This window comes from Mytilus galloprovincialis, chromosome 4 (genome assembly GCF_965363235.1).
Source record: "Mytilus galloprovincialis chromosome 4, xbMytGall1.hap1.1, whole genome shotgun sequence".
Lineage (NCBI taxonomy): Eukaryota > Metazoa > Mollusca > Bivalvia > Mytilida > Mytilidae > Mytilus > Mytilus galloprovincialis.
This window is the reverse complement of record NC_134841.1, coordinates 39526599-39552216: the sequence shown is the minus strand read 5'-3', so window position 1 is coordinate 39552216 and position 25618 is coordinate 39526599. Positions and strand designations below refer to the sequence as shown.

Below are 25618 nucleotides of genomic sequence, written 5' to 3'. Positions count from 1 at the left end.
TAATATTTTGCTTCGTACATTTTTTTTTTTTTGACAAATGATTTGAGATGACACACGTTTTCGCCTGTTTGAGTATTGTACTGTTATCTCAATATTTCTTTTATGTTTTATTTAAATCAATAACGTAAATTGTAACATCTAGTGAACTATCGGTTCCCGATTGTACGAGCTGCCTAGCTGCAAGCGTTTTGATACTGACATTATTAATCAATACATTATTTTTGTAAATTAAAACTTGGGCTAGCACCCTCAGAATATTTTGATTTGTCTTTTCAGTTTTTTTTAGTTTTGATGCCCCGTTGTTGCTTTCCATATATGCATGGTATCAGAAACATTTGAACCTGAGCGTACCTGCTTGAGGCCTCTCAAAAACACTTTTTAATGCTCTCTGATTATGGTTATCATTCAGTACCTACTGGTACTGATGGCTGGTATACCCCCACTGTGCATTTCTTTTAGAAAATAAATGTAAATTAAAAACATCCCACAATAATATTTGTACAGTGTGTTGTACTACTTTTGAGACAAATTATATTAACATTATGGCAAAATTAATCCACTCTAACTCCAAATATGGACAATTTAATGTTAAGGGGGTCTTAAAATATTTTGACAGCTTCCGAAATGCTAATTTTTAACCTTTTTCAGCTGGACCAAATCACTTCTTTACTTTAAAATTCATTACCAAAATTTTTTTACAGTGTACTTTTATCTCAAACTTTTATATATATTAGTGGCTAGGCGGGTTCAAGATTTTCAGAAAAAAAATCAAACATTTATTTTTCATTACAAATTTTATTGATTACCTTTAGTAGTTGTTACCTTATCATAAGGTACAAAAATCATTCAAAAAAATCAATTCGTGTTGGCCTAAGGTGGTATGTAGATATCATTGAAAAAAAGCTCCAAATTATCTCCCTTTGGTGCAAAAATGACTTTCATTTTTTAATTGTTGTTTTCGAATAAGCTGTACATGAACTAAATAATTGTAAAATTTCAGCAATTTCTGTAATTTAGTTCTTTTTTATTTCGATATTGTAAAAATGTATGCTTCTTTCGAAGGCAGATTCTGAGCGTAAATGAACGGTGACCCCATTTTTTTATTTCATTTTTCTATAAAGTATAAGATAAAATTCATTTATAGAAAAATATAGCAAAATCCTATATTAAATAAAAAATTTGATTTAGACCTGTGGGGATCGAGATAGTTTATTATGCTGAATTTGAAAACTTAAAAAAAAAGATAATAATTAACAGGATATTTACTTGCAAATCCTTTTCAATGAATGCAGAACGTTTAAGAAGTGTATTTTCATATTTATTGATGAGACAAATCAATCTTACATACTTGAAAGTTATCTTCCTTTCAAGTCATTCCACAATGGAAAAGAGAGCAAGGGCATTCAAGTTACTCGACAGGATATGCTTTTGGGAAATACAATTGATATTACATTTTGAAAGCAGAATTCAATATGGTTTGGAGATCAAACAACATAATGTTTGTATTAAAACACAAAATTGCCTACCTTGAAGATACATTTTGTTCTAATTAAACTTGTATGAGGATTATAAATGTTTTTTAATAAATCTGAAATGCATGTTATAAACAATTTTTATTCTACTTTCAAATATGCATCTTTATTTTAGTGGACAGTAAAAGAATGAACAGTTACCTAAAGGATTATATACATTACTACTGTTAGATACATCATATAGTACAGGACCTGGTGGCTTGCTAGAAACTAGAAAATTTGTTAATGAATTTTTAGATGGTATGATACCTATATGTAAAAGCTATTAGAAATTAAATGCTGTCACTGTAACAATAAAGATGGTATGCAATATTTTGAAGAAATATTAATAAAAGAAGATGTTGTCAATGAGAAGAAACCCAGCAACATAATTTTTTTTTAAAGACATCTAGAAGTCAGTATATTGCATTGTATGTCTGCCATCAATTTTTTTCTTATAAAAGAATATTATTCAGGGGCGTAGCTACCTAAGGCTCGACTAGGCACGTGCCTATACATAAATTTGTCGATTATACCCCCTTTGGAAAAAAAAAATTAAAAAAATAAAAATTTAATTCTAATGCTTAATATCATGAATATCATTGTCTTTTTCAAATCATCTGAATAGTTAGATTAAAGGGTGTTTGAAATTTCCTAATGTTTGGTCAATGGGGGACACATATTCACCGTTTTTCCACATCTATTTTAAACCAAACAACTGCAGCTTTAACCAGTATTTATCAAATCAATTGCATTATAGATGAATAGCAGACATTTCAAAGATGTAAAGGACTGAAATTAAGGGCAATCAGTCAAAGAATTACTAAGACATATTTCTTTGAAATCCTGTTTTTCATTCAGGAAATTGGCCTTAAATCGTTGTCCATTTTTTTATCCTTTGCGGTAAGTGCCTCATTTTTATACGACCGCAAAATTTGAAAAATTTTTCGTCGTATATTGCTATCACGTTGGCGTCGTCGTCGTCGTCGTCCGAATACTTTTAGTTTTCGCACTCTAACTTTAGTAAAAGTGAATGGAAATCTATGAAATTTTAACACAAGGTTTATGACCACAAAAGGAAGGTTGGTATTGATTTTGGAAGTTTTGGTCCCAACATTTTAGGAATTAGGGGCCAAAAAGGGCCCAAATAAGCATTTTCTTGGTTTTCGCACTATAACTTTAGTTTAAGTTAATAGAAATCTATGAAATTTTGACACAAGGTTTATGACCACAAAAGGAAGGTTGGGATTGATTTTGGGAGTTTTGGTTCCAACAGTTTAGGAATTAAGGGCCAAAAAAGGGCCCAAATAAGCATTATTCTTGGTTTTCGCACAATAACTTAAGTATAAGTAAATAGAAATCAATGAAATTTTAACACAAGGTTTATGACCATAAAAGGAAGGTTGGGTTTGATTTTGGGAGTTTTGGTCCTAACAGTTTAGGAATAAAGGGCCCAAAGGGTCCAAAATTGAACTTTGTGTGTTTTCATCAAAAATTGAATAATTGGGGTTCTTTGATATGCCGAATCTAACTATGTATGTAGATTCTTAATTTTTGGTCCCGTTTTCAAATTGGTCTACATTAAGGTCCAAAGGGTCCAAAATTAAACTTAGTTTGATTTTAACAAAAATTGAATCCTTGGGGTTCTTTGATATGCTGAATTTTAAAATGTACTTAGATTTTTAATTATTGGCCTAGTTTTCAAGTTGGTCCAAATGGGGGTCCAAAATTAAACTTTGTTTGATTTCATCAAAAATTGAATAAATGGGTTCTTTGATATTCCAAATCTAACTGTGTATATGTAGATTCTTAATTTTTGGTCCAGTTTTCAAATTGGTCTACATTAAGGTCCAAAGGGTCCAAAATTAAACTAAGTTTGATTTTAACAAAAATTAAATTCTTGAGCTTATTTGATATGCTTTATCTAAATATGTACTTTGATTTTTGATTATGGGCCCAGTTTTCAAGTTGGTCCAAATCAGGATTCCATATCAAGTATTGTCCAATAGCAAGAAATTTTCAATTGCACAGTATTGCACAATAGCAAGAAATATCTAATTGCACGATATTGTGCAATAGCAATTAATTTTCAATTGGAGTTATCTTTCTTTGTATAGAATAGTAGTTGATAATATATGTTGGAAATTTGCCAGACATGACTATGATGTCATTTTCTATTTTTATTTGCCAATAACTTTATGTAAATAACTTCATTGGAAATTTGCCAATATAAAATGTTGCTGATGAAGCTTTTTTTCCTTATCTTATCTAAAATGTTTTTAGATAATGTATGTTGGACATTTGCCAGACATGACTATGATGTCATTTTCTATTTTTATTTGCCAATAACTTTATGTAAATAACTTCATTGGAAATTTGCCAATATAAAATGTTGCTGATGAAGTTTTTTTTATTGTTTTATACAATAAACAATGTATATATTCACTTTTACTACCAACCAATCTTTACCATTCAGTGATAACAAGCACTTTATTTTACATTTTAATATTTTATGATGTATTTAAAAGAGTAGTTATTGTTGCAAACTCCATTAGAAATTTGAATTGATATCAGTTTTGGAAAAAGGGAAACAGGGATGTGAAAAAAAAAGGGGGGGGTTTAAATTTCAGATTTCATAAATAAAAAGAAAATTTCTTCAAACATTTTTTTGAGAGGATTAATATTCAACAGCATAGTGAATTGCTCAAAGGCAAAAAAAAACTTTTAAGTTCATTAGACCACATTCATTCTGTGTCAGAAACCATGCTGTGTCAACTATTTAATTTTAGATTTAAAAAGTTTGAAGAAGAAATCTTTAATTGATTTGTAAAATCTTGACATTTGTTTTGTGTAAAAAAAAACCCATGTAATGTCAAAAATTTGATCACAATCCAAATTCAGAGCTGTATCACGCTTGAATGTTTTGTCCATACTTGCCCCAACTGTTCAGGGTTCGACCTCTGCGGTCGTATAAAGCTGTGCCCTGCGGAGCACCTGGTTGTCTAAGTGTAAAGAATATTCATATTTGTTATAAAAATACAATTTAACTGCATATTTCTCCAAATTCAGCCATCTTTTGAAGTTTTTACACCTCAAAATCATAAAACGGCGAAATTGTGCGCCCCACTCTACACTACTACGTTAATTCAAGACGTGTTAATGTAAAATTATTCATAATTCTTCGAACTTTTCTTCATGAATATTATCATGATAAAAACCAGTAAATATGATATTTTTGTACACAAAATTATGCAACTAAAATGCTGAAAACCGTTTTCTGTCGGGGAGGGGGGGCTTTGCCTCCCTGAACCCCCGCCCTGGACCTGCAGGGGGCCTTAAGCGGCCCCAGACCCCTGCCAATTTGTGCCTACAGTTGATTTGATACCTATCTACGCCCCTGTTATTCACATTTTTTCTCCATCTTTCTTAAAAATTTTGACAGATAGTGGATGCAGCTACTTGATAATATTAGTTTCATTTTACAGAAATAGAAACAGCGACAGAGTATAATTTAGAAGAGATGGTTGGAGTATTTGAGTTTGGATCACATGCTGGTATATTACATGAGTTTACAAATGATTACTCACTCATTCGAGAATGTTTAGGTTGGTATAGACTTGTGTATTTACTTTTTGTTTTGTATAAAGTGTGAGCAGACAACAGCTGAAGGCCACCAATGGGTCTTCAACACAGCGAGAAAATCCTCAGCTGGCACCTAAATAAAATGGTGTACTAGTTCAGTGAAAATGAACGTCACACTTAACTCCAAAACATATAAATGAACTAAGATTAATAAAAAAATACAAGACTAACAAAGGCCAGAGGCGCCTGACTTGGGACAAGAGCAAAATGTGGTGGTGTTAAACATATTTTGTGAGATCTGAACCTTCCCCCTGTATCTCTAGCCAATGTAGATTTAAGAAATAACTATACTGTCATGTAAAATTAAAAATTGTGGTATGATTGCTAATGAGACAACTCTCCACCAGATGACCAATATTTGGAAGTTAAGTCTGAAATAAATAGTTAAATATTTATGTGTACAATTTTATTATTTTATCTTTGTTTTTTTTTAAGGGGGGGATTTTTGTTATACAGTTAGAGTTAAAAAAATAAATATGCATTATTACTTTCTAGAGTACTTCCTTAACATTTCAAATGTTTCAAAAAACACTTGCAAATAACAAGCAAAAAACTAAAAATATTATTGAAAAATTGTCAAGGGAGATAATATTTGATGGCATAATTGAGCTCATATAAAGTTCAATTGAGCTATATTAGCTAAAATTGTAGATTCATTTCCTGAACTTGTACACATTCTGGTTAATGCCAACAGTTATTGCAGAACAACATTCAAAACAAGCAAATATACTGAAAGCCACTAAATATGTGGTACCTGTATTGGTACAAACATTATAGATTGTGACAGGAATAAACTTACTTTTATGAATGGTCCACCCTCTGTATGTCATAATTTTCATTGGAATAACAAATAGCTTTCTCTTCTCTACCAGTAATTGTATCATAGAAAAACCCTAAGTGAAGTAAAGCTTCAGCAAAAATGCATGCTGTAGGGTTGGGTTGATGAATAAAAAATTATACAGGTAGACTCAATCTCATCTGGTTGAACAATAGGTAAAGGTAAACAGCATCGCTTAGAGATAATTCACAGTAAGAACAGGCAATTAAATAATTTACGTAATATACAGTTAAGTTATCCTAAAATTGTAAAAAAGAAATTCACTCATACTTTGTAACAAATATATAAACAAATGATTGTTATCTCATCTGAATTATTAATCTTTGTGTCCTAATTTTGTTGTTTATTTCATTTCTATTTAAAAATGACTTTTGACAGATAATATAGATGTATGTGCTGGTAGAACAAATCTATGGAGTGCCTTGCTGGGTGTGCTTTGTTACTGTCATAAGAAAGGTATGTTTTGTTTGATACTGAATTTAAAAAAAACACTGTCCTTTCCATAAGGGACATAACTCTTGAAAATATGGTTTTGTTTGTATCCTTCAATCATTTTGTATATATAAAAAAAAGAAAGAACTACCCACCAGAGTTTGAATGATGTAGATGTAAGCAACTATAGGTTACCATACCTTTTTTTAAAACATTTTACTTGTGAATTGCTATATGAAATATACACAACTTCAGTTACTTTTACTTTTCTTTTATATTATTGTGAACCCAATGAATGTTTTCCACAGTGCCATCTCCATCTGACCAAGGTAATTTAAACTTTTGTAAGTTCACCTGTCCTATTGAATGAATACAATAGGTATTGTTCTCTGTGTAGTTTATTTACTGGGACCTTTATAAAAATTTCTTCTGTTTTGCAGCCAAGAAGTGCACAATAAATGGAAGAACGCATGGTGTAAGAGTAGTCATGGTTTCTGATGGCAATGTGACAGATGAGATAAACTTTCTTAGTAATTGTGAAAATGAGGCTGATTTAGAAAGGGTAAATATTCTTTTTTTTCAGATGAATTGCACAGAAATAACAAAAAACATTACAATTTTGTGGTATAAAAAAACAGTGTTAGTAAGCATCTAACTCAGATTTCACTGTGATCTTTACTGATATGAAAATATACTCTAGTTAGGAACCTTGTCACGTTGGGGTTTTTGGGTGTTTACAGAATTTGTTGTATATGGCTTAAATTTGATAGTTTTTGTTTAATTTAATCACAACCTGTCTTATACTATGGCTGTTTTAGAACTGAACATTTTGTAAAGACATCCTTTCATTGTTGAAGACCATTATTATTATAATAATGTTGATCTCTAGATGTGTTTCATATTTTTGTGCCATCAGATTTCTTTTTATACGACCGCAAAAACTTTTTTTGGTCATATATTGGTATGACATTGGCGTCGTCATCATTGTCTTTCGAAGACCTTTTCTTTTCACACAATAACTTTAGTATAAGTAAATAGAAATCTATGATATTTAAACACAAGGTTTATGAAATGAAGGTTGGGATTGATTTTGGGAGTTTTGGTCCAACAGTTTAGGAATTAGGGGCCAAAAAGGGCCCAAATAAGCATTTTTTTTTTGTTTTTGCACAAGAACTTTAGTATAAGTAAATAGAAATCTATGAAATTTTAACTCAAGGTTTATGACCACAAAAGGAAGGTTGGGATTTTTTTTGATTTTGGGAGTTTTGGTCCAAACAGTTTAGGAATTAGGGGCCAAAAGGGGCCAAAATTAAACTTTGTTTGATTCCATCAAAAAATTAATTATTGGGGTTCTTTGATATTCCAAATCTAACTATGTGTATTTAGATTCTTAATTTTTGGTCCTGTTTTCAAATTGGTCTACATTAAAGGTCCAAAGGGTCCACAATTAAATGTTGTTTGATTTTGTCAAAAAATTGAATTCTTGGGGTTCTTCAATATGCTGAATCTAACCATGTATTTAGATTTTTAATATTTGGGCCCTGTTATCAAAATTGGTCCACATTGAGGTCTAAAGGGTCTAAAATTGAATATTATTTGATTTCATCAAAAATTGAATTCTTAGGGTTCTATGATATGCTGAATCTAACCATGTATGTATTGAGATTTTGGATATTGGACCATAATAGGTAAATGTCCAATTTAAAATTTTTAAGTTTAAGTTCATAAAACACATTTATTCTGTGTCAGAAACCTATGTTGTGTCAACTTTTTAATCAAAATCCAAATTCAAAGCTGTTTCAAGCTTAAATGTTGTGTCCATACTTGCCCCAACTGGTCAGGGTTTCGACCTCTGCAGTGGTATAAAGCTGCGCCCTGCGGAGCATCTGGTTTAATATAGGTAAACACACAACTTGTTTTCTTTAAGAGATAGCAAATAAATTAAAAGTGAATTAATTTACATAGAATGAAAAAATATAATGATTATTGCTTTGGTCATTTGAAATATATTGTATAACTTTACAGATTGACATGCTGTTACACTATAAAAAATCTATTTTATACTATTTTTCAGATTGAGGATAGAATAATGAAATTTATGCCATATTTATTAAGGGAGAAATTTATCTTGACAGCTGTAGAAATAGGAATGGACTCAGAGGAGGTAATATATTAAGATAATCATTGGGTGAAAAAAGGATTTTCAACAGAATGTTTTCACAAGTAGTTCCAGAGAAGCAATTGCTTATATGAGGGCAATTGTGGCAATGGAAGGGACAGAAATTTACTTTGTGGATAAAATTATCATTACAAATCTGAATGATAGTTCTGCTTGTCTGATATTTCTCATGCATTTATTTGATAATGTTAGGAAAGGAAAGAGAGAAAATTATTAGGAATATATTTCCAGACATAGTAGTTTTTTAATTGGGAACTTCTTACATTTGCTTTCTTGCATTTTTTCTCTAAAAGTTGTGCTTTGACTCATGGTCATTTTTTTTTTACATTGAAAAATATAATATAGATATCTATTACCTTAGATTAGATATCATAAAAATGTTATCAACAAAATTAAAATTATTCATACTCAATAAGATATGCTGGCTTTTTTACAGAGATTCCTCAAAAAGTTTACCAAGAAAGGAAAAGGACAGTTTGGTCAGGCATTGTGGTCAAAACATGTTGGGAGATATTATTTATACCAGGTAAGTTGGTATAGGTGGCATTGCCATCATTATTTGTTTTTTTACATATTTTACATATTCACTTGTTTTATAAGTATTTGAACTTTGATTGGACAGCAGAAAGTGTTTTTTCATGTTCTTTTATTTAAATCAATGAATTTCTTTATATATTATCAATTCATAGTTTTTCACAAGCATATATATCTTTTTTATCCTCCTTTCTTTAGTATTTGCCAAACTATATATGCCTATTTGGTATTCATGGAGATTCTTGATCATCTATGAGGGGGACAATAGGGGGTCTGTTAACATGTTAACATCACCTTGATTTTGGCAAAAACAGTTAACAACAAATGCAAAAATGCTGATAACAGTTAACACAGTGGGTTAAAAACAGTTAACAGTTTTAATTTATCTCAGATAACAGTTAACAGCACCTTGAAAAAGGCAAAAACAGGTTAACATAAAAATGTATTGCCTCCCCCCATCTATGCCCTTCATTAATTAAGATAAGTACAAGTATTGCATCTCTTTATAAATGATACTTACAGATCTTTTTACATTGTAGCTGTAAAATTGCTACCGATGATATATTTGTTTTGAAAGTGTTCATTTATTTCAAGAAAATATATGAAACTTATTGCAGACAATAATTGGAAAGATGCTACCAGAATTAAGAGATCAGGAAAACCGAGGCAATGTAAAGGAACTAATATACAAACATACAGCTGAGTATGACTACTTCAACAAAACTGATATGGTAATTAATTTTCAAATGAATAAAAAGTGTTTAAAGATATTTTATTCTTCGTTAGTTTTAAGATGATTAAAATTTTAAAACGGTTAAGAGGTCAAAGGATCAAACTACTGCAAAATTTTAATTTCTTGATAATCTATTCGGCAATAACCAATTTTACCTGAAGCATTACACTCTCCACATAAGTTGTCTTCCTTTGCCAAATGAAGCTGTTATTTACTTTGACAAAAATGACTGCTTCCCATGTAAAGCATGATATGTTGAAATGCTTAATTTGTACAAAAGATTTAATGTAATTATATAAGTTAAATATTTGAGTCCCCTCCCCCTTTGAATTGGACTCTGCATATTTTTTGGTGGAAGAAGACTTCAAGTCTTCTGAAGGCCAATGGTGCAGACTTTAAAATCATTAAATCTCCGTATGCCGCATTCGTTTCTGTGTACTACAATTTCATAACAACTTTTGATTCCTGACAACGATTTTAACATAATTAAGCATCTGAATCATTTAATTTGTAAATTAGGATTAATAGACAATCACTATAGTAAATATGTACCCTTTTATTTATATAAATTATTAGATTTCCTCTCATCTACATGAACGACATTTGTTTACTTGTAACCAGATGTTTTTACTGTAGATATTTGTATAACGCATGTGTGAATTGGGTATCGGGACAACTCGCCCTGTTTACATGTTCGTCCTTGGTCTGTTCGTCCTGAGTTCTTTCGCCCGTATAGCCCTGTATTCATTCTCTTTACTCTTTTATCAAGGAGGTTTTATAATAATTCGTTGCATTTATTAAAAATTATTAATATTAAGGGTATCGTTAAAAAGCTATAAAAAAAACATGTTCCTTGTGAGACAATCGTGTTCAGCCAATCAAATTCTGTGTTTCTCATGATCAATTAATAAGCCAATCAAAAATGTTTTCTCTGAAGATTATTCTCACATGATATATTTTGAACTTGTGTTGTTTTCATCTAGTTGTAAAATCGTGAAAATTCATGTTTTGACAATTTAATACTTGATAGATGCATAGTTCTTGGGGAAAAGTTTCATCAAATATTATGAATATAAAGGTGCTCATTTTTTACAGTGGGTTGTAATGTACTTCCAAGGAGGGTTACCCCTCATTTGGAGTGTTGTTCCCAACCTGTTAAAGGTCAATCTTTGTGCATAATTCAAAATTGGAAATTTCAACAAGCATCTAATATTCTTACACAAGAAAATAAACCCTGGTCTGCTAGCTACAAGTTCATCTTTTCTACTGATTAAATAACTAGAATCATGCAAACAGACTTAAGAAAAAGGCATGTAAGTTCATCATACAAATATGACACTTTTTCTAGACAATCCAGATCGTGCACTTAGCTAAAAATTGTAACCTTTAAAATTGTTGTTGCGCATTAAAAGCACCCATTTGAACTTTCAAAAGTTAGCAGGTATGTAACAAGTCTTACTATTTTTATGCCCCATTTATGGGCATTATGTTTTCTGCTCTGTCTGTCTGTCCTGCTTCAGGTTAAAGTTTATTGCTGAGGTAGTTTTTGATGAAGTTGAAATCCAATCAACTTAAAAACTTAATACACATGTGTTCCTTTTGATATGATCTCTCTAATTTTGCTGCCAAATTTTTACCTAATTTTCACAGTCCACTGAACATAAAAAATGATTGTACGGATGGGAAATCCATGTACTTATGACACATTCTTGTTTGAAGAAAAAGAATATGTCATAACGATAATGGAACAAAGCAGGCTGGGTTAGTGGGGTTGCTTTTATGGTAATTCAAGTTACCTTTTATTCACCTTCTTCCACCTCAGAGCTATCAGCTCTTTGATTAACAGAAATCATGCCATTGGGTTTTTTTTAACAGGCAGAGATAAGTACACTGTTACGTGACAGATATAAGTTTGAGGTACCAGAAGAATTGTTTGAACAAGAACCACCACCTGAATATGATGATGACTACAGAGTGACCCTTTATCCAACTGAATTCTTCTCACGTCTTCCACCAATTGGAACAAGAGTGAAACCAGGATCCAAATTTAAAGACACACATAAAGAGCCATATAAAAATGGAACAGTGGTTGCTCATTGCAAGAGAAGTAATATATAGATATATGATAAATAAGGAAAAGTGTTTTTAGCAAATTATTAACAAAATTTACTACATCCATTAATATTCATAATACTCAAAAGCTACTTTTAAACAGAACAGAAAGATTTTCTCATCACTTGGCGTCCGTCATCGGTCGTCGTTAACTTTTACAAAAATTTTCTCCTCTGAAACTACGTGGCCAAATATAACTAAACTTGGCCACAATCATATTTGGGGTATTTAGTTTAAAAAATGTGTCCGGTGACCCGGCAAACCAACCAAGATGGCAGCCATGGCTATAAAATAGAACATAGGGGTTAAATTGTTTATCAAAAGAAGATCTATCTGTTCTAAAAATTTTAGATGAATCGGACAACTGGTTGTTGGGTTGCTGCCCCTGAATTGGTAATTTTTAAAGAAATTTTATTGTTTTTGGTTATTATCTTGAATCCAATCATAGATAAAGATAAACTGTAAACAGCAATCATGTTCAGCAAAGTAAGATCTACAAATAAGTCAACATGACCAAAATGGTCAGTTGACCCCTTAAGGAGTTATTGCCCTTTTTAGTCATTTCATTAATTTGGTAAATTTTTGTAAATATTTACAAAACAATTTCCTCTGTTACTAATGGGCAAAGTTCATTATAGATAGAGATAATTGTAAGTAGCAAGAACGTTCAGTAAAGTAAGAACTTAAAACACATCACCATCACCAAAACACAATTTTGTCATGAATCCATCTGTGTCCTTTGTTTAATATTCACATAGACCAAGGTGAGGGACACAAGCTCTTTAGAGCCTCTAGTTGCCATTAAGATGGCAACCCAACAACAAAGCAAACATAAAAAAAAGTTACCCAACTGTTTACTTATGGCACAAATAAACTTTATGCTGCATGTGTTTCTTATTTCAGATACCATGGTTGTAAAATGGGATGAAAAACCAACCAAGATTCATTTTTACAAGTATGAAACAGAAAACCATGAGGTCGACAAAATGTATATATACAGAAAGATAGACATGACCATCCCAGGTTATATTGATACAGGATGCCGTGTAATCAGAGGTATATATATTGAAATGTAGTGTTGCAGTCTGATGTAATACATGTTGTTTTGTGCTCTGTCTTTTTGTCACATAAGAAAATACATAAGATCTTAAACACTTATATTTTTAATCTGATTTTACTGTTATATAAGCATATTCTTCATTGTCCCGTTTAAATGATTCCTCTGGTTTTCATTTTTGGCTAAACTTTTCTTTCTACTTATTAATAAAACATCTGTACCTTATATCTCTTGAATCAACTATTATGAAACATTGTATATACGAATAAAGAGATAATTGCATATAAAACAACTATTCACCTAAAAAACAAAAAAACAAATAGAGAAGGATTTCACAACTATAGGTCAGCAAAATGGGTATATAGTAAGCTATACAACCTGGTTTGACAAAATGTGGAACAATTCAAAGGAGAAAACCAACAGCCTGATTTAAAGTTGCAGAAAGTGAAGAAACTGACATGAGTGTCAATTTAAGGATCAATTTAAGGATAATATAAAAAAAAAGTAACGATAAGAGTAGAAATACTTGGTTATGCTGCCTGATGATATGTTGTGTATATATTTGTAATTAATTAAATCCTTAAAATATCAGAGTAAATATTTTAAAATTTTATATATGTTGTGTATATATGTAATTCATTAAATCCTTAAAATATCAGAGTAAATATTTTAAAATTTTATATATTTTCAGGTGTGCATTGGAACAAAGGTGATGAAGATGGAGGTAGAAGATCAATAGGCATAGTTGTAAGGAAACATGCAAAACAATGGGTTACAGTAAGTAGATTCAAAACAGTTGGTTATTTGTACAGTAAGTGTTACATTTTTTCAGTTAAGGGGGCTCGCGAATATAAATTTTTTTTTTTTTAATATAGGATTTTTCTAATAGAAAAATAAAATTTTAAAAATGGGTTCACCGTTCATTTAAGCTCACTATCTGCCTTCGAAAGAAGCATACATTTTTGAAAAGGTACTTTTTTTCTGTTGAACTAATAGGAGAAATAGTGAAAATATCAAACTAAATTACAGAAATCATTTAAATTTAACAATAGTTTAGTTTAAGGAGGCAAAATTGTATATACGAAAAAAGACATTACAGAGTACAAAAATTTCAGTGAAAAATTAAACATTTGTTTTTTCATTACAAATTTTATTAATTATACTATTAGTTATTACTTTATGATATGGTACAAAAATCAACCATAGAAATCAATTTCGGGCCCAAGATGACTTTTAAAAGTTTATATCATTGAAAAAGCTCCAAATTATTTCCCTTTGGTGCAAAAAATGCCATTTCAATAGTTTTGAAATATACTGTTTAACTCATTAGTGACCTATATTTTTTTATGCCCCATTTATGGGCATTCTGTTTTCTGGTCTGTGCGTCTGTTGTTCGTCTGTCCTTCTGTTCATTCCTTTGTCCGTCCGTCTGTTCGTTCGTTTGTTCTTCTGTCCGTTCGTCTGTCTGTTCCTTTGCTCGTTCGTACGTCTGTCCCTCTTCAGGTTAAAGTTTTTGGTCAAGGTAGTTTTTGATGAAGTTGAAGTCCAATCAACTTGAAACTTGGTACACATGTTCCTTATGATATGGTCTGTCTAATTTTAATGCCAAATTAGAGATTTTACCCCATTTTCACAGTCCACTGAACATAGAAAATGATAGTGCGGATGGGTCATCCGTGTACTTAGGACACATTCTTGTTATTATTGTATTCAAATAAACTGGACATAAACTAAATAACAGTAAAATTTAAGCGATCTTTGTAATTTAGTTCTTTTTTTATTAAGATATTACCTCTATTTCTTCTATTAGTTCAACAGAAAAAAGGACATTAACAAAAATGTATGCTTCTTTCGGAGGCAGATTGTAAAGTTAAATGAATGGTTAACCCATTTTTTTATTTTATTTTTTAAGTATATGATAAAGTTCATTTATAAAAAATATAGCGAAATCCTATATTATATAAAAAAGATATTTCAAGCCCCCTGAAGTACAGCTTTTTTTTTTAAAAGATAATAAAAAAATATGTGTAACAGATGAGCAAAAGCAGATATTTAAATTTAAATGCAAATAAATGACATTTGGTTTTAACCAAAGGGAGATAATTTTTCAATGATATGTACATTTTAATAGTCATCTGGAGCCAACATGAATTGATTTTTTGGGTTGATTTTTGTACAATAAATACAAAAATAATTAGAATTTGCAATGAAAAAAAATGTTTAAATTTTTGCTGAAATTTTTGTACCCTTGAGCCTCCTTAACATAAATTCTACTGTACATTTATAGATCTGATACCTGTTTTTCCATCACACGTCGCCTGTCATTTGGTGAAATTTACAAAATTGATCATCATGGCAACTCCTATCTAGATGAAAAATTTCTGAAAAATCTGAGGATGCTATATTGAGTTATTGCCCTTGAATTGTAGATTTATACCCATTTTCAGAGTTATTGACTGTTATCATTAAAACTATTGTTCTCCAAGTTTTAGCAATGCTGGCTGTTAATATGAAAACTAAAGGAGCTAGTAAAACATAAAATTATAGAAACAAAAGTATCCACAACAACAAGAAATAGTCAGCCTGTTTTAGAATTATTGCCCCTGAAATATATGTATATTTTTATTTGCAGTTTCAGCGGTTATCTCAAAAACTAGTGAAACTAGGTTTAACAATTTGATTAAATTGCCAAAATTATAACTTCTTATTAGCAAACTGGCTATTGTTTTACTAGGTGAGGGATACAGGCACAAGTGTGCCTCTTGTTTATGTTTTCAGTAGAATTTTAATTACTGATTTATTTTTGGGTTACAAAATACTAAAGGGACATTGTATGTTTTATACAGCATGATAGTTCAAGTTAGAGTAACACTGACTATTTTTTTTAAAGAAATTTTAATCTAATACCTATGTACGTAGTGACATATTATTTTTTTATAAATATATTTTGAACTATTGTGCTTTGTGTGCGTCAAGACTGAATTAAAATTTATATCTTTTTCAATATTCAAAAGGTGAAATGGCCAAATGGTACAAGAGAAAGATACCGATTTGGTGCTGATGACTGCTTTGACTTAGAAATAATGTAAGTTAATTACCCTTCAGGATTACCTCAGTTCCCCCTGTTAACATCACATGGTATTTGAATCCATGGAAAAAGAGATTTTATAAAATTAAAATGGTGTAAATGCTTGACACGGGTTATGTCCTTCTCATATATTTTATGATAGTATGATACTAAACCCCTAACGGGAGGGATTGTACCTGATATTCATATGATGAAGACATAATCTTTCAATCAGTTTAATTGAGGTCTGGAGCTGGCATGTCAGTTAACTGCTAGTAGTCTGTTGTTATTTATGTATTATTGTCATTTTATTTATTTTCTTTTGTTACATCTTTTGACATCAGACTCGGACTTCTCTTGAACTGAATTTTAATGTGCGTATTGTTATTCTTTTACTTTTCTACATTGGCTAGAGGTATAGGGGGAGGGTTGAGATCTCATAAACATGTTTAACCCCGCCGCAATTTTGCGCCTGTCCCAAGTCAGGAGCCTCTGGCCTTTGTTAGTCTTGTATGATTTTAAATTGTAGTTTCTTGTGTATAATTCGGAGTTTAGTATGACGTCCATTATCACTGTACTATTATGCATATTTTAGGGGCCAGCTGAAGGACACCTACGGGTGCGGGAATTCTCGCTACATTGAAGACCCATTGGTTGCCTTCGGCTGTTGTTTGCTCTATGGTCGGGTGGTTGTCGCTTTGACATATTCACCATTTCCTTTCTCAATTTTATTTCATAAAAGTTTGACCTATTAGGGTAGGGGATTTAATTTTCTATTGCAAAAAAGTGTGGGGTTGGGGGATATTTAACCAGTGAATGAACAACACATTAATTCGCGAATTTGCAGAGCCCATAAGTTACTTACCAGTATTGTTATAGCAAGAATGAAAAATTTTATTATATCAATTAAACTTGTACATGTTATAGTTGAATGGTTTTTTTTTTTAAATTTCAGTGATGAAGAAGAAAGAAAAAATAGGGGTATAAGTAAGTACTTTTCTAAAATTATTATGTTTTTTCTGCCAGTCTGACAGATCACCCCCTTAATCATCTTGGTTCCTGATACAATACCTTACAATGTATATTATAATAAATTGTTCAACTTCATATTAGACATATGACATCAATTAATTAAATATGGATTGCCTAGTTTTTCAACCTCTGAAATATTTTAGTCAAATATGCCAAGGTACTAATTGTCATGGATTTGGGGTATACAGTCAAACCTTGTAACCTTGTAACCTTTATACTTATGCATATCTATAATACTAAAATTACGAGGTCCAATTTGTCAGCCGTCATCACGTAAAAACGATGAATCAAAGAATTCACTTTTATATATAATTAATATAGTACAATGGTGTTGATTAAAAATTACACCACTCCAGGCCCATTTATTTTCCACGTAATTAATATTGCCAATAATTAAGAAGTTCCGGATCGAGTCCGACACCGATACCAATAGTATATTCACCTGTTACCTATTACCTTATCTGTACGTTCCGCATCTGACAGGCGCACCACCAAACGGTGTATTTAGAATTTTGCTGTATACGGTTGAGTAAAAAATACTCCATTCCAGGCCCTTTTGTTTTCCAAATTATTAATATTACCAATAATTGATAGGTTCCAGGTCGACGGGTTCACACAATAAGATTTTGAAAGAAAATGATGAAAATTGTGCATTTTATAATCGGCATGACTTTATCAGATGACAATACCAATACTAAAATAAGGCATACGCATAGTTATATACTTTAATTCAGTCATGGACCAGGTTCACCTCCAAACGGTGGATTTATAATTTTGCTGTATACTGTTGAGTAAAAAATACTCCATTCCAGGCCCTTTTGTTTTCCAAATTATTAATATTACCAATAATTGATAGGTTCCAGGTCGACGGGTTCAAACAGTAAGATTTTGAAAGCAGACGACTTTATCAGATGACAATACCAATACTAAAATAAGGCATACGCATAGTTATATACTTTAATTCAGTCATGGACCCGCGATATCACGGGTGTGTTCTAGTTATACTGATAATGCTGCATTTGAATCATAAATTTAAAACATCAATACAATTTTTTTAACAGCAGAAACAGTGATACAGTATCAATTTAAAGACGATAGTCCTACGGAATGGAGGACACTTGATGAAGAGGCAAATAATACAGTGCTCAACCATATAGATACACAGAGAGCTCGCAGAGGCATAGTCATGACCTTGCACCATGGAATAGGGTAAGAGTACACTTTTATTTTTAAAGTAAAAGTAATGTCATCATCTTATAACAAGGAATAGGGTAGGCTAAGATTTTTATGTATAATGATTATGAAGTCGCTAATTTATCACCGTGTATCATCGTACAGGGGGTATAGATACTAACCATCTGGCATGAGTGATTTTGATCTTACACAGTAACAAATATCTTTGTTTTGTTCACATGATATCAATGTGTGCTTCAATCTAAACAAAATTGCTGTTTTAAGAAATGATTTGATCGTAGGTTGATGATTAGAGATGTCTCATTATTTTCCCAAAACAAGAACGATAATAAGATAATTATTTTTAATTATGGAATTTGCATAATTTCTTGTTCTTGAAATTTTTAATAAATTCCATGTTTATTCTGTGCTTTAATGTTCTGTGCTGCGCACAGCAATGTCTATTACAAATAAGATAGTACATTTTCAATAGAATGTACTGTGCCGTGCACAACACCATCTATACAAAATACATTGTATAGAAAGTGTTATGAACCGCTCAAAACATTTTAATTCCAAATACACATAGAATTCATTAAAAATTGCAAGCACAAGAAATTATGTAAATTCCATAATTAAAAATAATTCCAAGTTCAAATGATAGCCTGCTTTATGTTATTTTTTCGATATTTTATCCTGAAAGAAGCATTGTGTACAGTGTTTAGCTGACCACATAAATCCTTATGTACGGTGCATAGTTAAGTTGTTGTAAACCGTACACAAAAACTTGATTTTCATACTCGTTTATTACCCAAAATGTTTCAAGGAATGAGTAATCAGAGGTAGGTTTATGATTGGTAACTATTACTTTTGCCCTGAATTAGGTTTCTTTCAGATAAAACATGTAAATGTCTCAACAACTGTATGGAAATTAAAAGTTGGTGTGGACATTCACAACTATTTGCACATGTACAAGTTAATTGTTCTTATTAGAATGTCAAAGTTTTTTTATGAATAGGAAAAAATCGATGCCAAAATTATTTGGGAGCAGGAATTTCAAATGTTGAGAAATGTACATTGAATATTGATAAAGCAAAACAAAGATTTTCGTTACTGTGTAAGACGAAAATCGCTCATGCCCGCTTGGTTAGTACCTATATCCGCTGTACGATGATAAATGGTGTTTATTATCAGTGGCAGATCTGTATTGAAATTCATACCTGTTGATAGATGAAAATAAGTATTCTAATATGACATGCTTCTTTCGCTTTATGAACAAAGCCATGCTCTAAATCCAATAAAATTTGTTTGCACATGTGTATATTGACTACTGCAGAATAATGAATTTCATTAAATTGGCATGCATTTAATATATTTCATTAACTTAAAACACTTGTATACTTTTAAATGATGCACATTTTGTTTCTAATTCATTTATTATAATTGTAATGTGTTGTATCCGAAAGGAGTAGGTCCAGTAAGACCCCTTTTTGGCCCCAAAATATAGCAGATTTACAAAATTGTAAAAATGTAAACTTTTAGTTATTCATTGGACAGTAGAATGCTTCTGCTACATAAATTTGGGCTGATTTTGACAATACAATGCACAAAAATCGGGTACTAGCACCATTAAGTCATGCTAACTTACTGAAATCTTTACAATTCTAGCATTTTTGTTAAAATTTAGACGGTTTTCGTGTAAAACGAAAGTGGCCGCATTCGTTTTCATCCTTAATATTGAAATGTAAGTTGTATTTTATGATAATACATAATATATATAAAGGTTGAGGATGAACACGGATGCGGCCACTTTCATTTTTGACAAAAACCATCTGAAAAATGACATTTTTCGGCATATTTGGTAGATTTTTCATATTTCAGCTTGAATCGGTGGGTTTTTTATGACTTAATAAGTTAAAATCTTTCACATAAACTAATTGATGCAAATAAAATAGACACTTAAGTGTTTAAAAAGTGATCAAAATCTTTCGTCAGATGAACATGAAATTTGAGGCCAAAATCGGTCCTTACCGGACCTTCTCCTTTACATATTTGAACCAGATATGACACTGTTCGTGTTGGATGTTCAAACTCCTCCCTCTGAAAAATTACAGTGCCAGACATTTGCTTTTTTACAAACAAACGATTGAGGTTCATGGAATAGCCTACACAAACAATATACACTTATACACATCGGACATAGAAATTACTGTAATTTTTCTAATCAGAATCGAAATAATTGATGCAAGTTATACCTTATTATAGTTTTAACATGGGTGGGCATTATATTCGTGTTATTTTAGCCCTTACTATCGCTTGGGCAAAAATAATCACGAATATAATGCCTACCCATGTTAAAACTACAATAAAGTATAGCTTGCATCCATAATTTTTAAATGAATTTGAAGGTCCAAAAATATTTTTTTTCAAAATCTATTTGTATTTTGATTAATAACATGTTTATATAAAATTCTTTTACAGATATAATTTTGACCTTGACAAAATGGAGTATGTTAATGTTAATGATTCATCTATAAGAGGAGAAATACAACTTTTACGTAAGTATTCTGTATAATGTTAATCTCTAACAAGTCGTTATAAGAAAATGATGTTTAACTTTAAAGAATTGGCTCAAATTTAGGATTCATATATGAATTATCATGCTTTCTGAAAAAAGTCTTACAAGCAGCTTCTCCATATCTTTGTCCTGTACAGCTTGTTCCCAACCTTTTTATTTAAGTTTCCATTTTGTTTAGTACCATATGATTTTGCATTATTACTAACTACCACAAAATGCAGTTGAATGTTGACTTCCACAGTTGCAACAATTACAGTCATATAGTTGTGCCCTTCAATTACGTTCAATTAGTATGATGGTTTTTGGATGGTACAATAAAAGTTTAAACTTTGCAACAATAATCCTTTGAATGAAGTACTGGTCAAGTTCAAATACTGCTGATGTCCTAAAAGTTATTGCAAAATATTAAAAAAAATATTGAGCATTCAGAGTTATTTCCCTTGAAGTACTAAACAATAGTAATGGCTCTTTTGTATTACTAATCTAATATTTGATGGTTTGGAATGGGTATATAAGTGCTTACAACAAATTTTCACTCCTTTGTAAGCCTGTTTTGACATATTCACTTTATTTGATGAAGAATTTCAAGATAATTCTGTCAACATCCCTTGCAGGGGAAATCCTACATAAAATATGACAGGGGTGGTTTTGATGTCAAATGTATTACTTACCATGAAATACCTGTGAAAGTTTTAACTGTTCCCTGCTGCAACTACTATTAGAGAGTTGTGCCTTTTAACTTATCTCTGAGTGAGCATAGTTGAATTTGGTTTCAGAAAGATAACTTTAGAATACTATGAGCTATAGCTAGTATATCAATTTGTTTATAACTCTATTAAATCTATCTTTTACTTCAGTTCAAATGATCTTATATATAAAGAATAGAGAGTTTTGAAATTGAAGCAGGAATCCTTACAATAAGAATCCATTATAATTCATCCTTAGGTTAAATTACACCATACTTCTGTTATGCTTTTTATTAACACACCATTTTTGTATTATTTTACTCAATTTTGATTTTCCTTGTAACTTATTCATTGAAGTTGCTTTAACTTATCTAGGTATGTCAGTTCAAGAACAAGAAAAACTAAGAACCAATGAGTGGAATTTATGTAAGTATTTTACTTACTGTTATAAAGTAAGATGGTAATATTTGCATATTATTGATTTTTGTTCCCTCATCATTGTTTGATTTGGTGATTTAGCAAAATTCTCAATCGGTCGATCCTTATGTTTGTTAATCTTTCTGACAAACTTTCATGTTTGCGTACAAACATTTTGGGTAAAGGTTTACAAGATGTATATCTTTGAGCAGTAATTTGTACAGATCAAAATCAACAAAAACAAACAAGCTAGTAAAATTTTGAAAGTCTTTTGACAAAAAAATACATGAAAACTTGTTGATAATTAGTAATTCAATTAGATTTTAAAATTTGTTTGCATTAAAATTCCATGGGAAGGTGATAGTATGTTTAGAGCCATACTTTTACCCTTGAAATTGCAAAATATGTTATTAAGATATTTAGGCCTTGAGTAAAATTTCTGGGTCCTCAATGCTCTTCAACTTTGTACTTATTTGGCTTTATAACTATTTTGAACTGAGCTTCACTGATGAGTCTTATGTAGATGAAACACGTGTCTGGCATACTAAATTATAATTCTGGTACCTTTGATAACTAACTATTCCACCCATTCCAGTCATAATTGCATGATCTCATTATCATTTTAGATAAAGAAAAAAAGATGAGAGCTCAACAGGCACAGGCAGGTGGTGCAGGAGGAATGGATTTCTTAGCTCAGCTTCAACAGGGAGGAGGAAGAGGTGGAATGAATTTACTGAATCAGATGGCACAAGGAGGAGGGGGAGGGCTAGCAGGACTCATGGGTCAGGGAGGGGCAGGTGGACAAGGTCTGGCAGGCATGATGGGCCAAGCTGGAATGGGGGGACAGGGCTTAGCAGGATTAATGGGCCAAGGTGGATTAGGGGGTGGACAAGGAGGTCAGGGTCTGGCAGGAATGATGGGTCAAGGAGGTCAAGGTCTGGCAGGAATGATGGGTCAAGGAGGTCAAGGTCTGGCAGGAATGATGGGACAAGGAGGTCAAGGTCTAGGAGGAATGATGGGGCAAGGTCAAGGACAAGGAGGTCAGGGTATAGGAGGAATGATGGGACAAGGTGGTCAAGGATTTGGAGGAATGATGGGACAGGGAGGTCAAGGATTTGGTGGTATGGGAGGAGGTGGTGGACCAAAGTGGAACTGTGTACAATGTACTTATGAAAATGGAGGCAATTCATTACAATGTGAAATGTGTCAGGCAGCCAAAGCATAGAAATGAATAATGTCTCTTGACTAAATTAACTTGTAATGGTTGAAGTTTGTGAATAGTCCTATATATTATTTTATTGTTATTCTTTATCATCATTGTAAACTTTGTGATGTATTGATATGCAAGTTATTTATTGTTATGGTTTATTTTATTGGTATTAAGTTAAATTGAGAAAAATGTGTCTAGTTATGCAACAACACACTTATATTTACCCATAATTAAAATTCTTATATTGTCATTCCACAAAATAAAAAAATGTCTAGTCTGTTTAAGAGAATTCTAAAAGCTGTCCATGTTCCTCTGTTGCAAACTCTAGTATAACTTTCAGATATTCAGTTTAGTGTGACCAAATTCTCTACATTTTATTCAAGTAACAGCAATGGAATTATATTGGGGGAAAGTCTAACTTCAAAATTGATTCTTTTGATTTCTATCAAGAAACTTCAAAGTTTAAACTGGCTGAAACTCAATCTGACTAAGGACAAGGATAACTTTTGCAAAATAATATGGCCTTGTATTTAAGTTCATAATTTATCATATACTTAGACTAAATAACATATGATTTTTACTGTATGATAATAGCGAATTTTTCCATATTTTTCGAATTGGTGCTTAGCGGGCTGATATGAAAAGTTTATCACATGCTTCGATTGTTATCACATGCCTTTCCGTAACGTTATCACATGGCATTCCGGTGATACTCGGCAAATTCCGGAAAATACACCTCAATGCTACGTTTTCAATGAAAAACATTACAAAGTAGTGTACAAAACAATTATTTGAATACTGGAAAGTATATTGTGTAAAACAATTAAATTTAATTTAAAAAAAAAAAATTAAATAAATGCATTTTTTAAGTTTTTCTGAAACATAATTTAGAAAGTTACTTTTAAAAAGTTTACTTTTCCAAACAATTTTCATTATGTATATTGTTAAATTATTTTTTTGTCGATTCGTTTATATTAAAATCTGGTTTTTTTCTCTGTTGAGGCATATGATGGAAAGATTTCATATTGAACGTATCAAATTTTGGGTCCGACGTCCGTGAACTTTTTACTCTTTCAACTTCTTTTCGGGAACCACGTAGAAGGATCAATATATGAATCTGTTATTTTTCTCTACAGTTGAAGCATATGATAAAAAGATCATAACATGTCATTTTTCATATCGCATGTATTATCAGCCCTCGGTCAATATCAGCCCTCGAGCCATGCGGCTCTTGGGCTGATGTTGAACCTAGGGCTGATAATACATGCGATATGAAAAATGCCATGTAATAATCTGATAATAATATCAAACAGGTCAGAAAATGCTTCTTTAATGGGTCCATTTAAACAAAAATTGCATTAGTGTATTGCTAAGTAGAACAAATCTCTCAATTAAAGAACATTTTGGATATGTTGTTAAAAAACAATCATTTGGTGCATTTTGGACCTGAGAGCTTCCAGAAAACAATATAGCCACATAACCGAAGACCAAAACGGGGCCAATTTAATTTTATGCCCCACCTACGATAGTAGAGGGGCATTATGTTTTCTGGTCTGTGGCTCCGTTTGTTTGTTCGTCCCGCTTTAGGTTAAAAAAATTTGTCATTTTTTTTCTAGTCTGTGGCTCTGTTCGTTCGTTCATCCCGCTTCAGGTTAAAGTTTTTGGTCAAGGTAGTTTTTGATGAAGCTGAAGTCCAATCAACTTGAAACTTAGTACACTTTTTGCTTATGATATGATCTTTCTAATTTTAAAGCCAAATTAGACTTTTGAGCCCAATTTCTCAGTCCATTGAACATAGAAAATGAAAGTGGGAGTTTCAGGTTGAAGTTTTTGGTCAAGGTAGTTTTTGATGAAGCTGAAGTCCTATCAACTTGAAACTTAGTACACTTGTTGCTTATGATATGATCTTTCTAATTTATTTAAGTGCCAAATTAAAGTTTTGACCCCAATTTCACGGTCCACTTAACATAGAAAATGAAAGTGGGAGTTTCAGGTTAAAGTTTTTGGAAAGGGTAGTTTTTGAGGAAATTGAAGTAAAATCAACTTGAAACTTAGTACACATGTTCCCTATAGTATAATCTTTCTAATTTTAATGCCAAATTAGATTTTTACCCTATTTCATGGTCCATGGAACATTGAAAATGATTGAGTGGGGCATCCATGTACTTAGGACACATTCTTGTTTTACACTACCACAATTCCTGGATCAGGGATTGCAGCCAAAAGTAATTTTACCAAAAACTTATAATTTATAAATAATTGAACCATAACTGACGTTTCAACACAAATTGTTCATAGTTTATTAGTCATAACAGTTACTATATGATTTTCATGAATTAATTGAAGTAAATTTCATGAAAATTAATTGAAGTAAATCCCCCCCCCCCGTTCTTGCTTCATGGTTTCAAAAACACAAA

The 25618-nt window shown here is 31.4% G+C and overlaps 1 protein-coding gene across 1 annotated transcript; it reads left to right on the top strand.

Moving 5' to 3' along the window:
• Window positions 1-1647: 1647 nt before the first annotated feature.
• LOC143072115 (uncharacterized) lies at window positions 1648-24112 on the top strand. The gene is made up of 16 exons (XM_076246917.1): window positions 1648-1772; window positions 4997-5116; window positions 6370-6447; window positions 6864-6985; window positions 8498-8587; window positions 9039-9128; window positions 9754-9867; window positions 11745-11976; window positions 12885-13037; window positions 13730-13815; window positions 16053-16123; window positions 17061-17092; window positions 18199-18346; window positions 20792-20868; window positions 21950-22000; window positions 22618-24112. The coding sequence occupies exons 2-16, from the start codon at window positions 5032-5034 to the stop codon at window positions 23214-23216; spliced, it is 2028 nt and encodes a 675-aa protein (XP_076103032.1). The 5' UTR covers window positions 1648-1772; window positions 4997-5031; the 3' UTR covers window positions 23217-24112.
• Window positions 24113-25618: the final 1506 nt, after the last annotated feature.

Excerpts from the sequence above, each read along its gene's own strand:
- LOC143072115 (XM_076246917.1), top strand. The coding sequence starts at position 5,032 with ATGGTTGGAGTATTTGAGTTTGGATCACATGCTGGTATATTACATGAG. Across the intron at positions 5,117-6,369 it reads ACTCATTCGAGAATGTTTAG|ATAATATAGATGTATGTGCT; the intron begins GTTGGTATAGAC and ends GACTTTTGACAG. Across the intron at positions 9,129-9,753 it reads GGAGATATTATTTATACCAG|ACAATAATTGGAAAGATGCT; the intron begins GTAAGTTGGTAT and ends AACTTATTGCAG.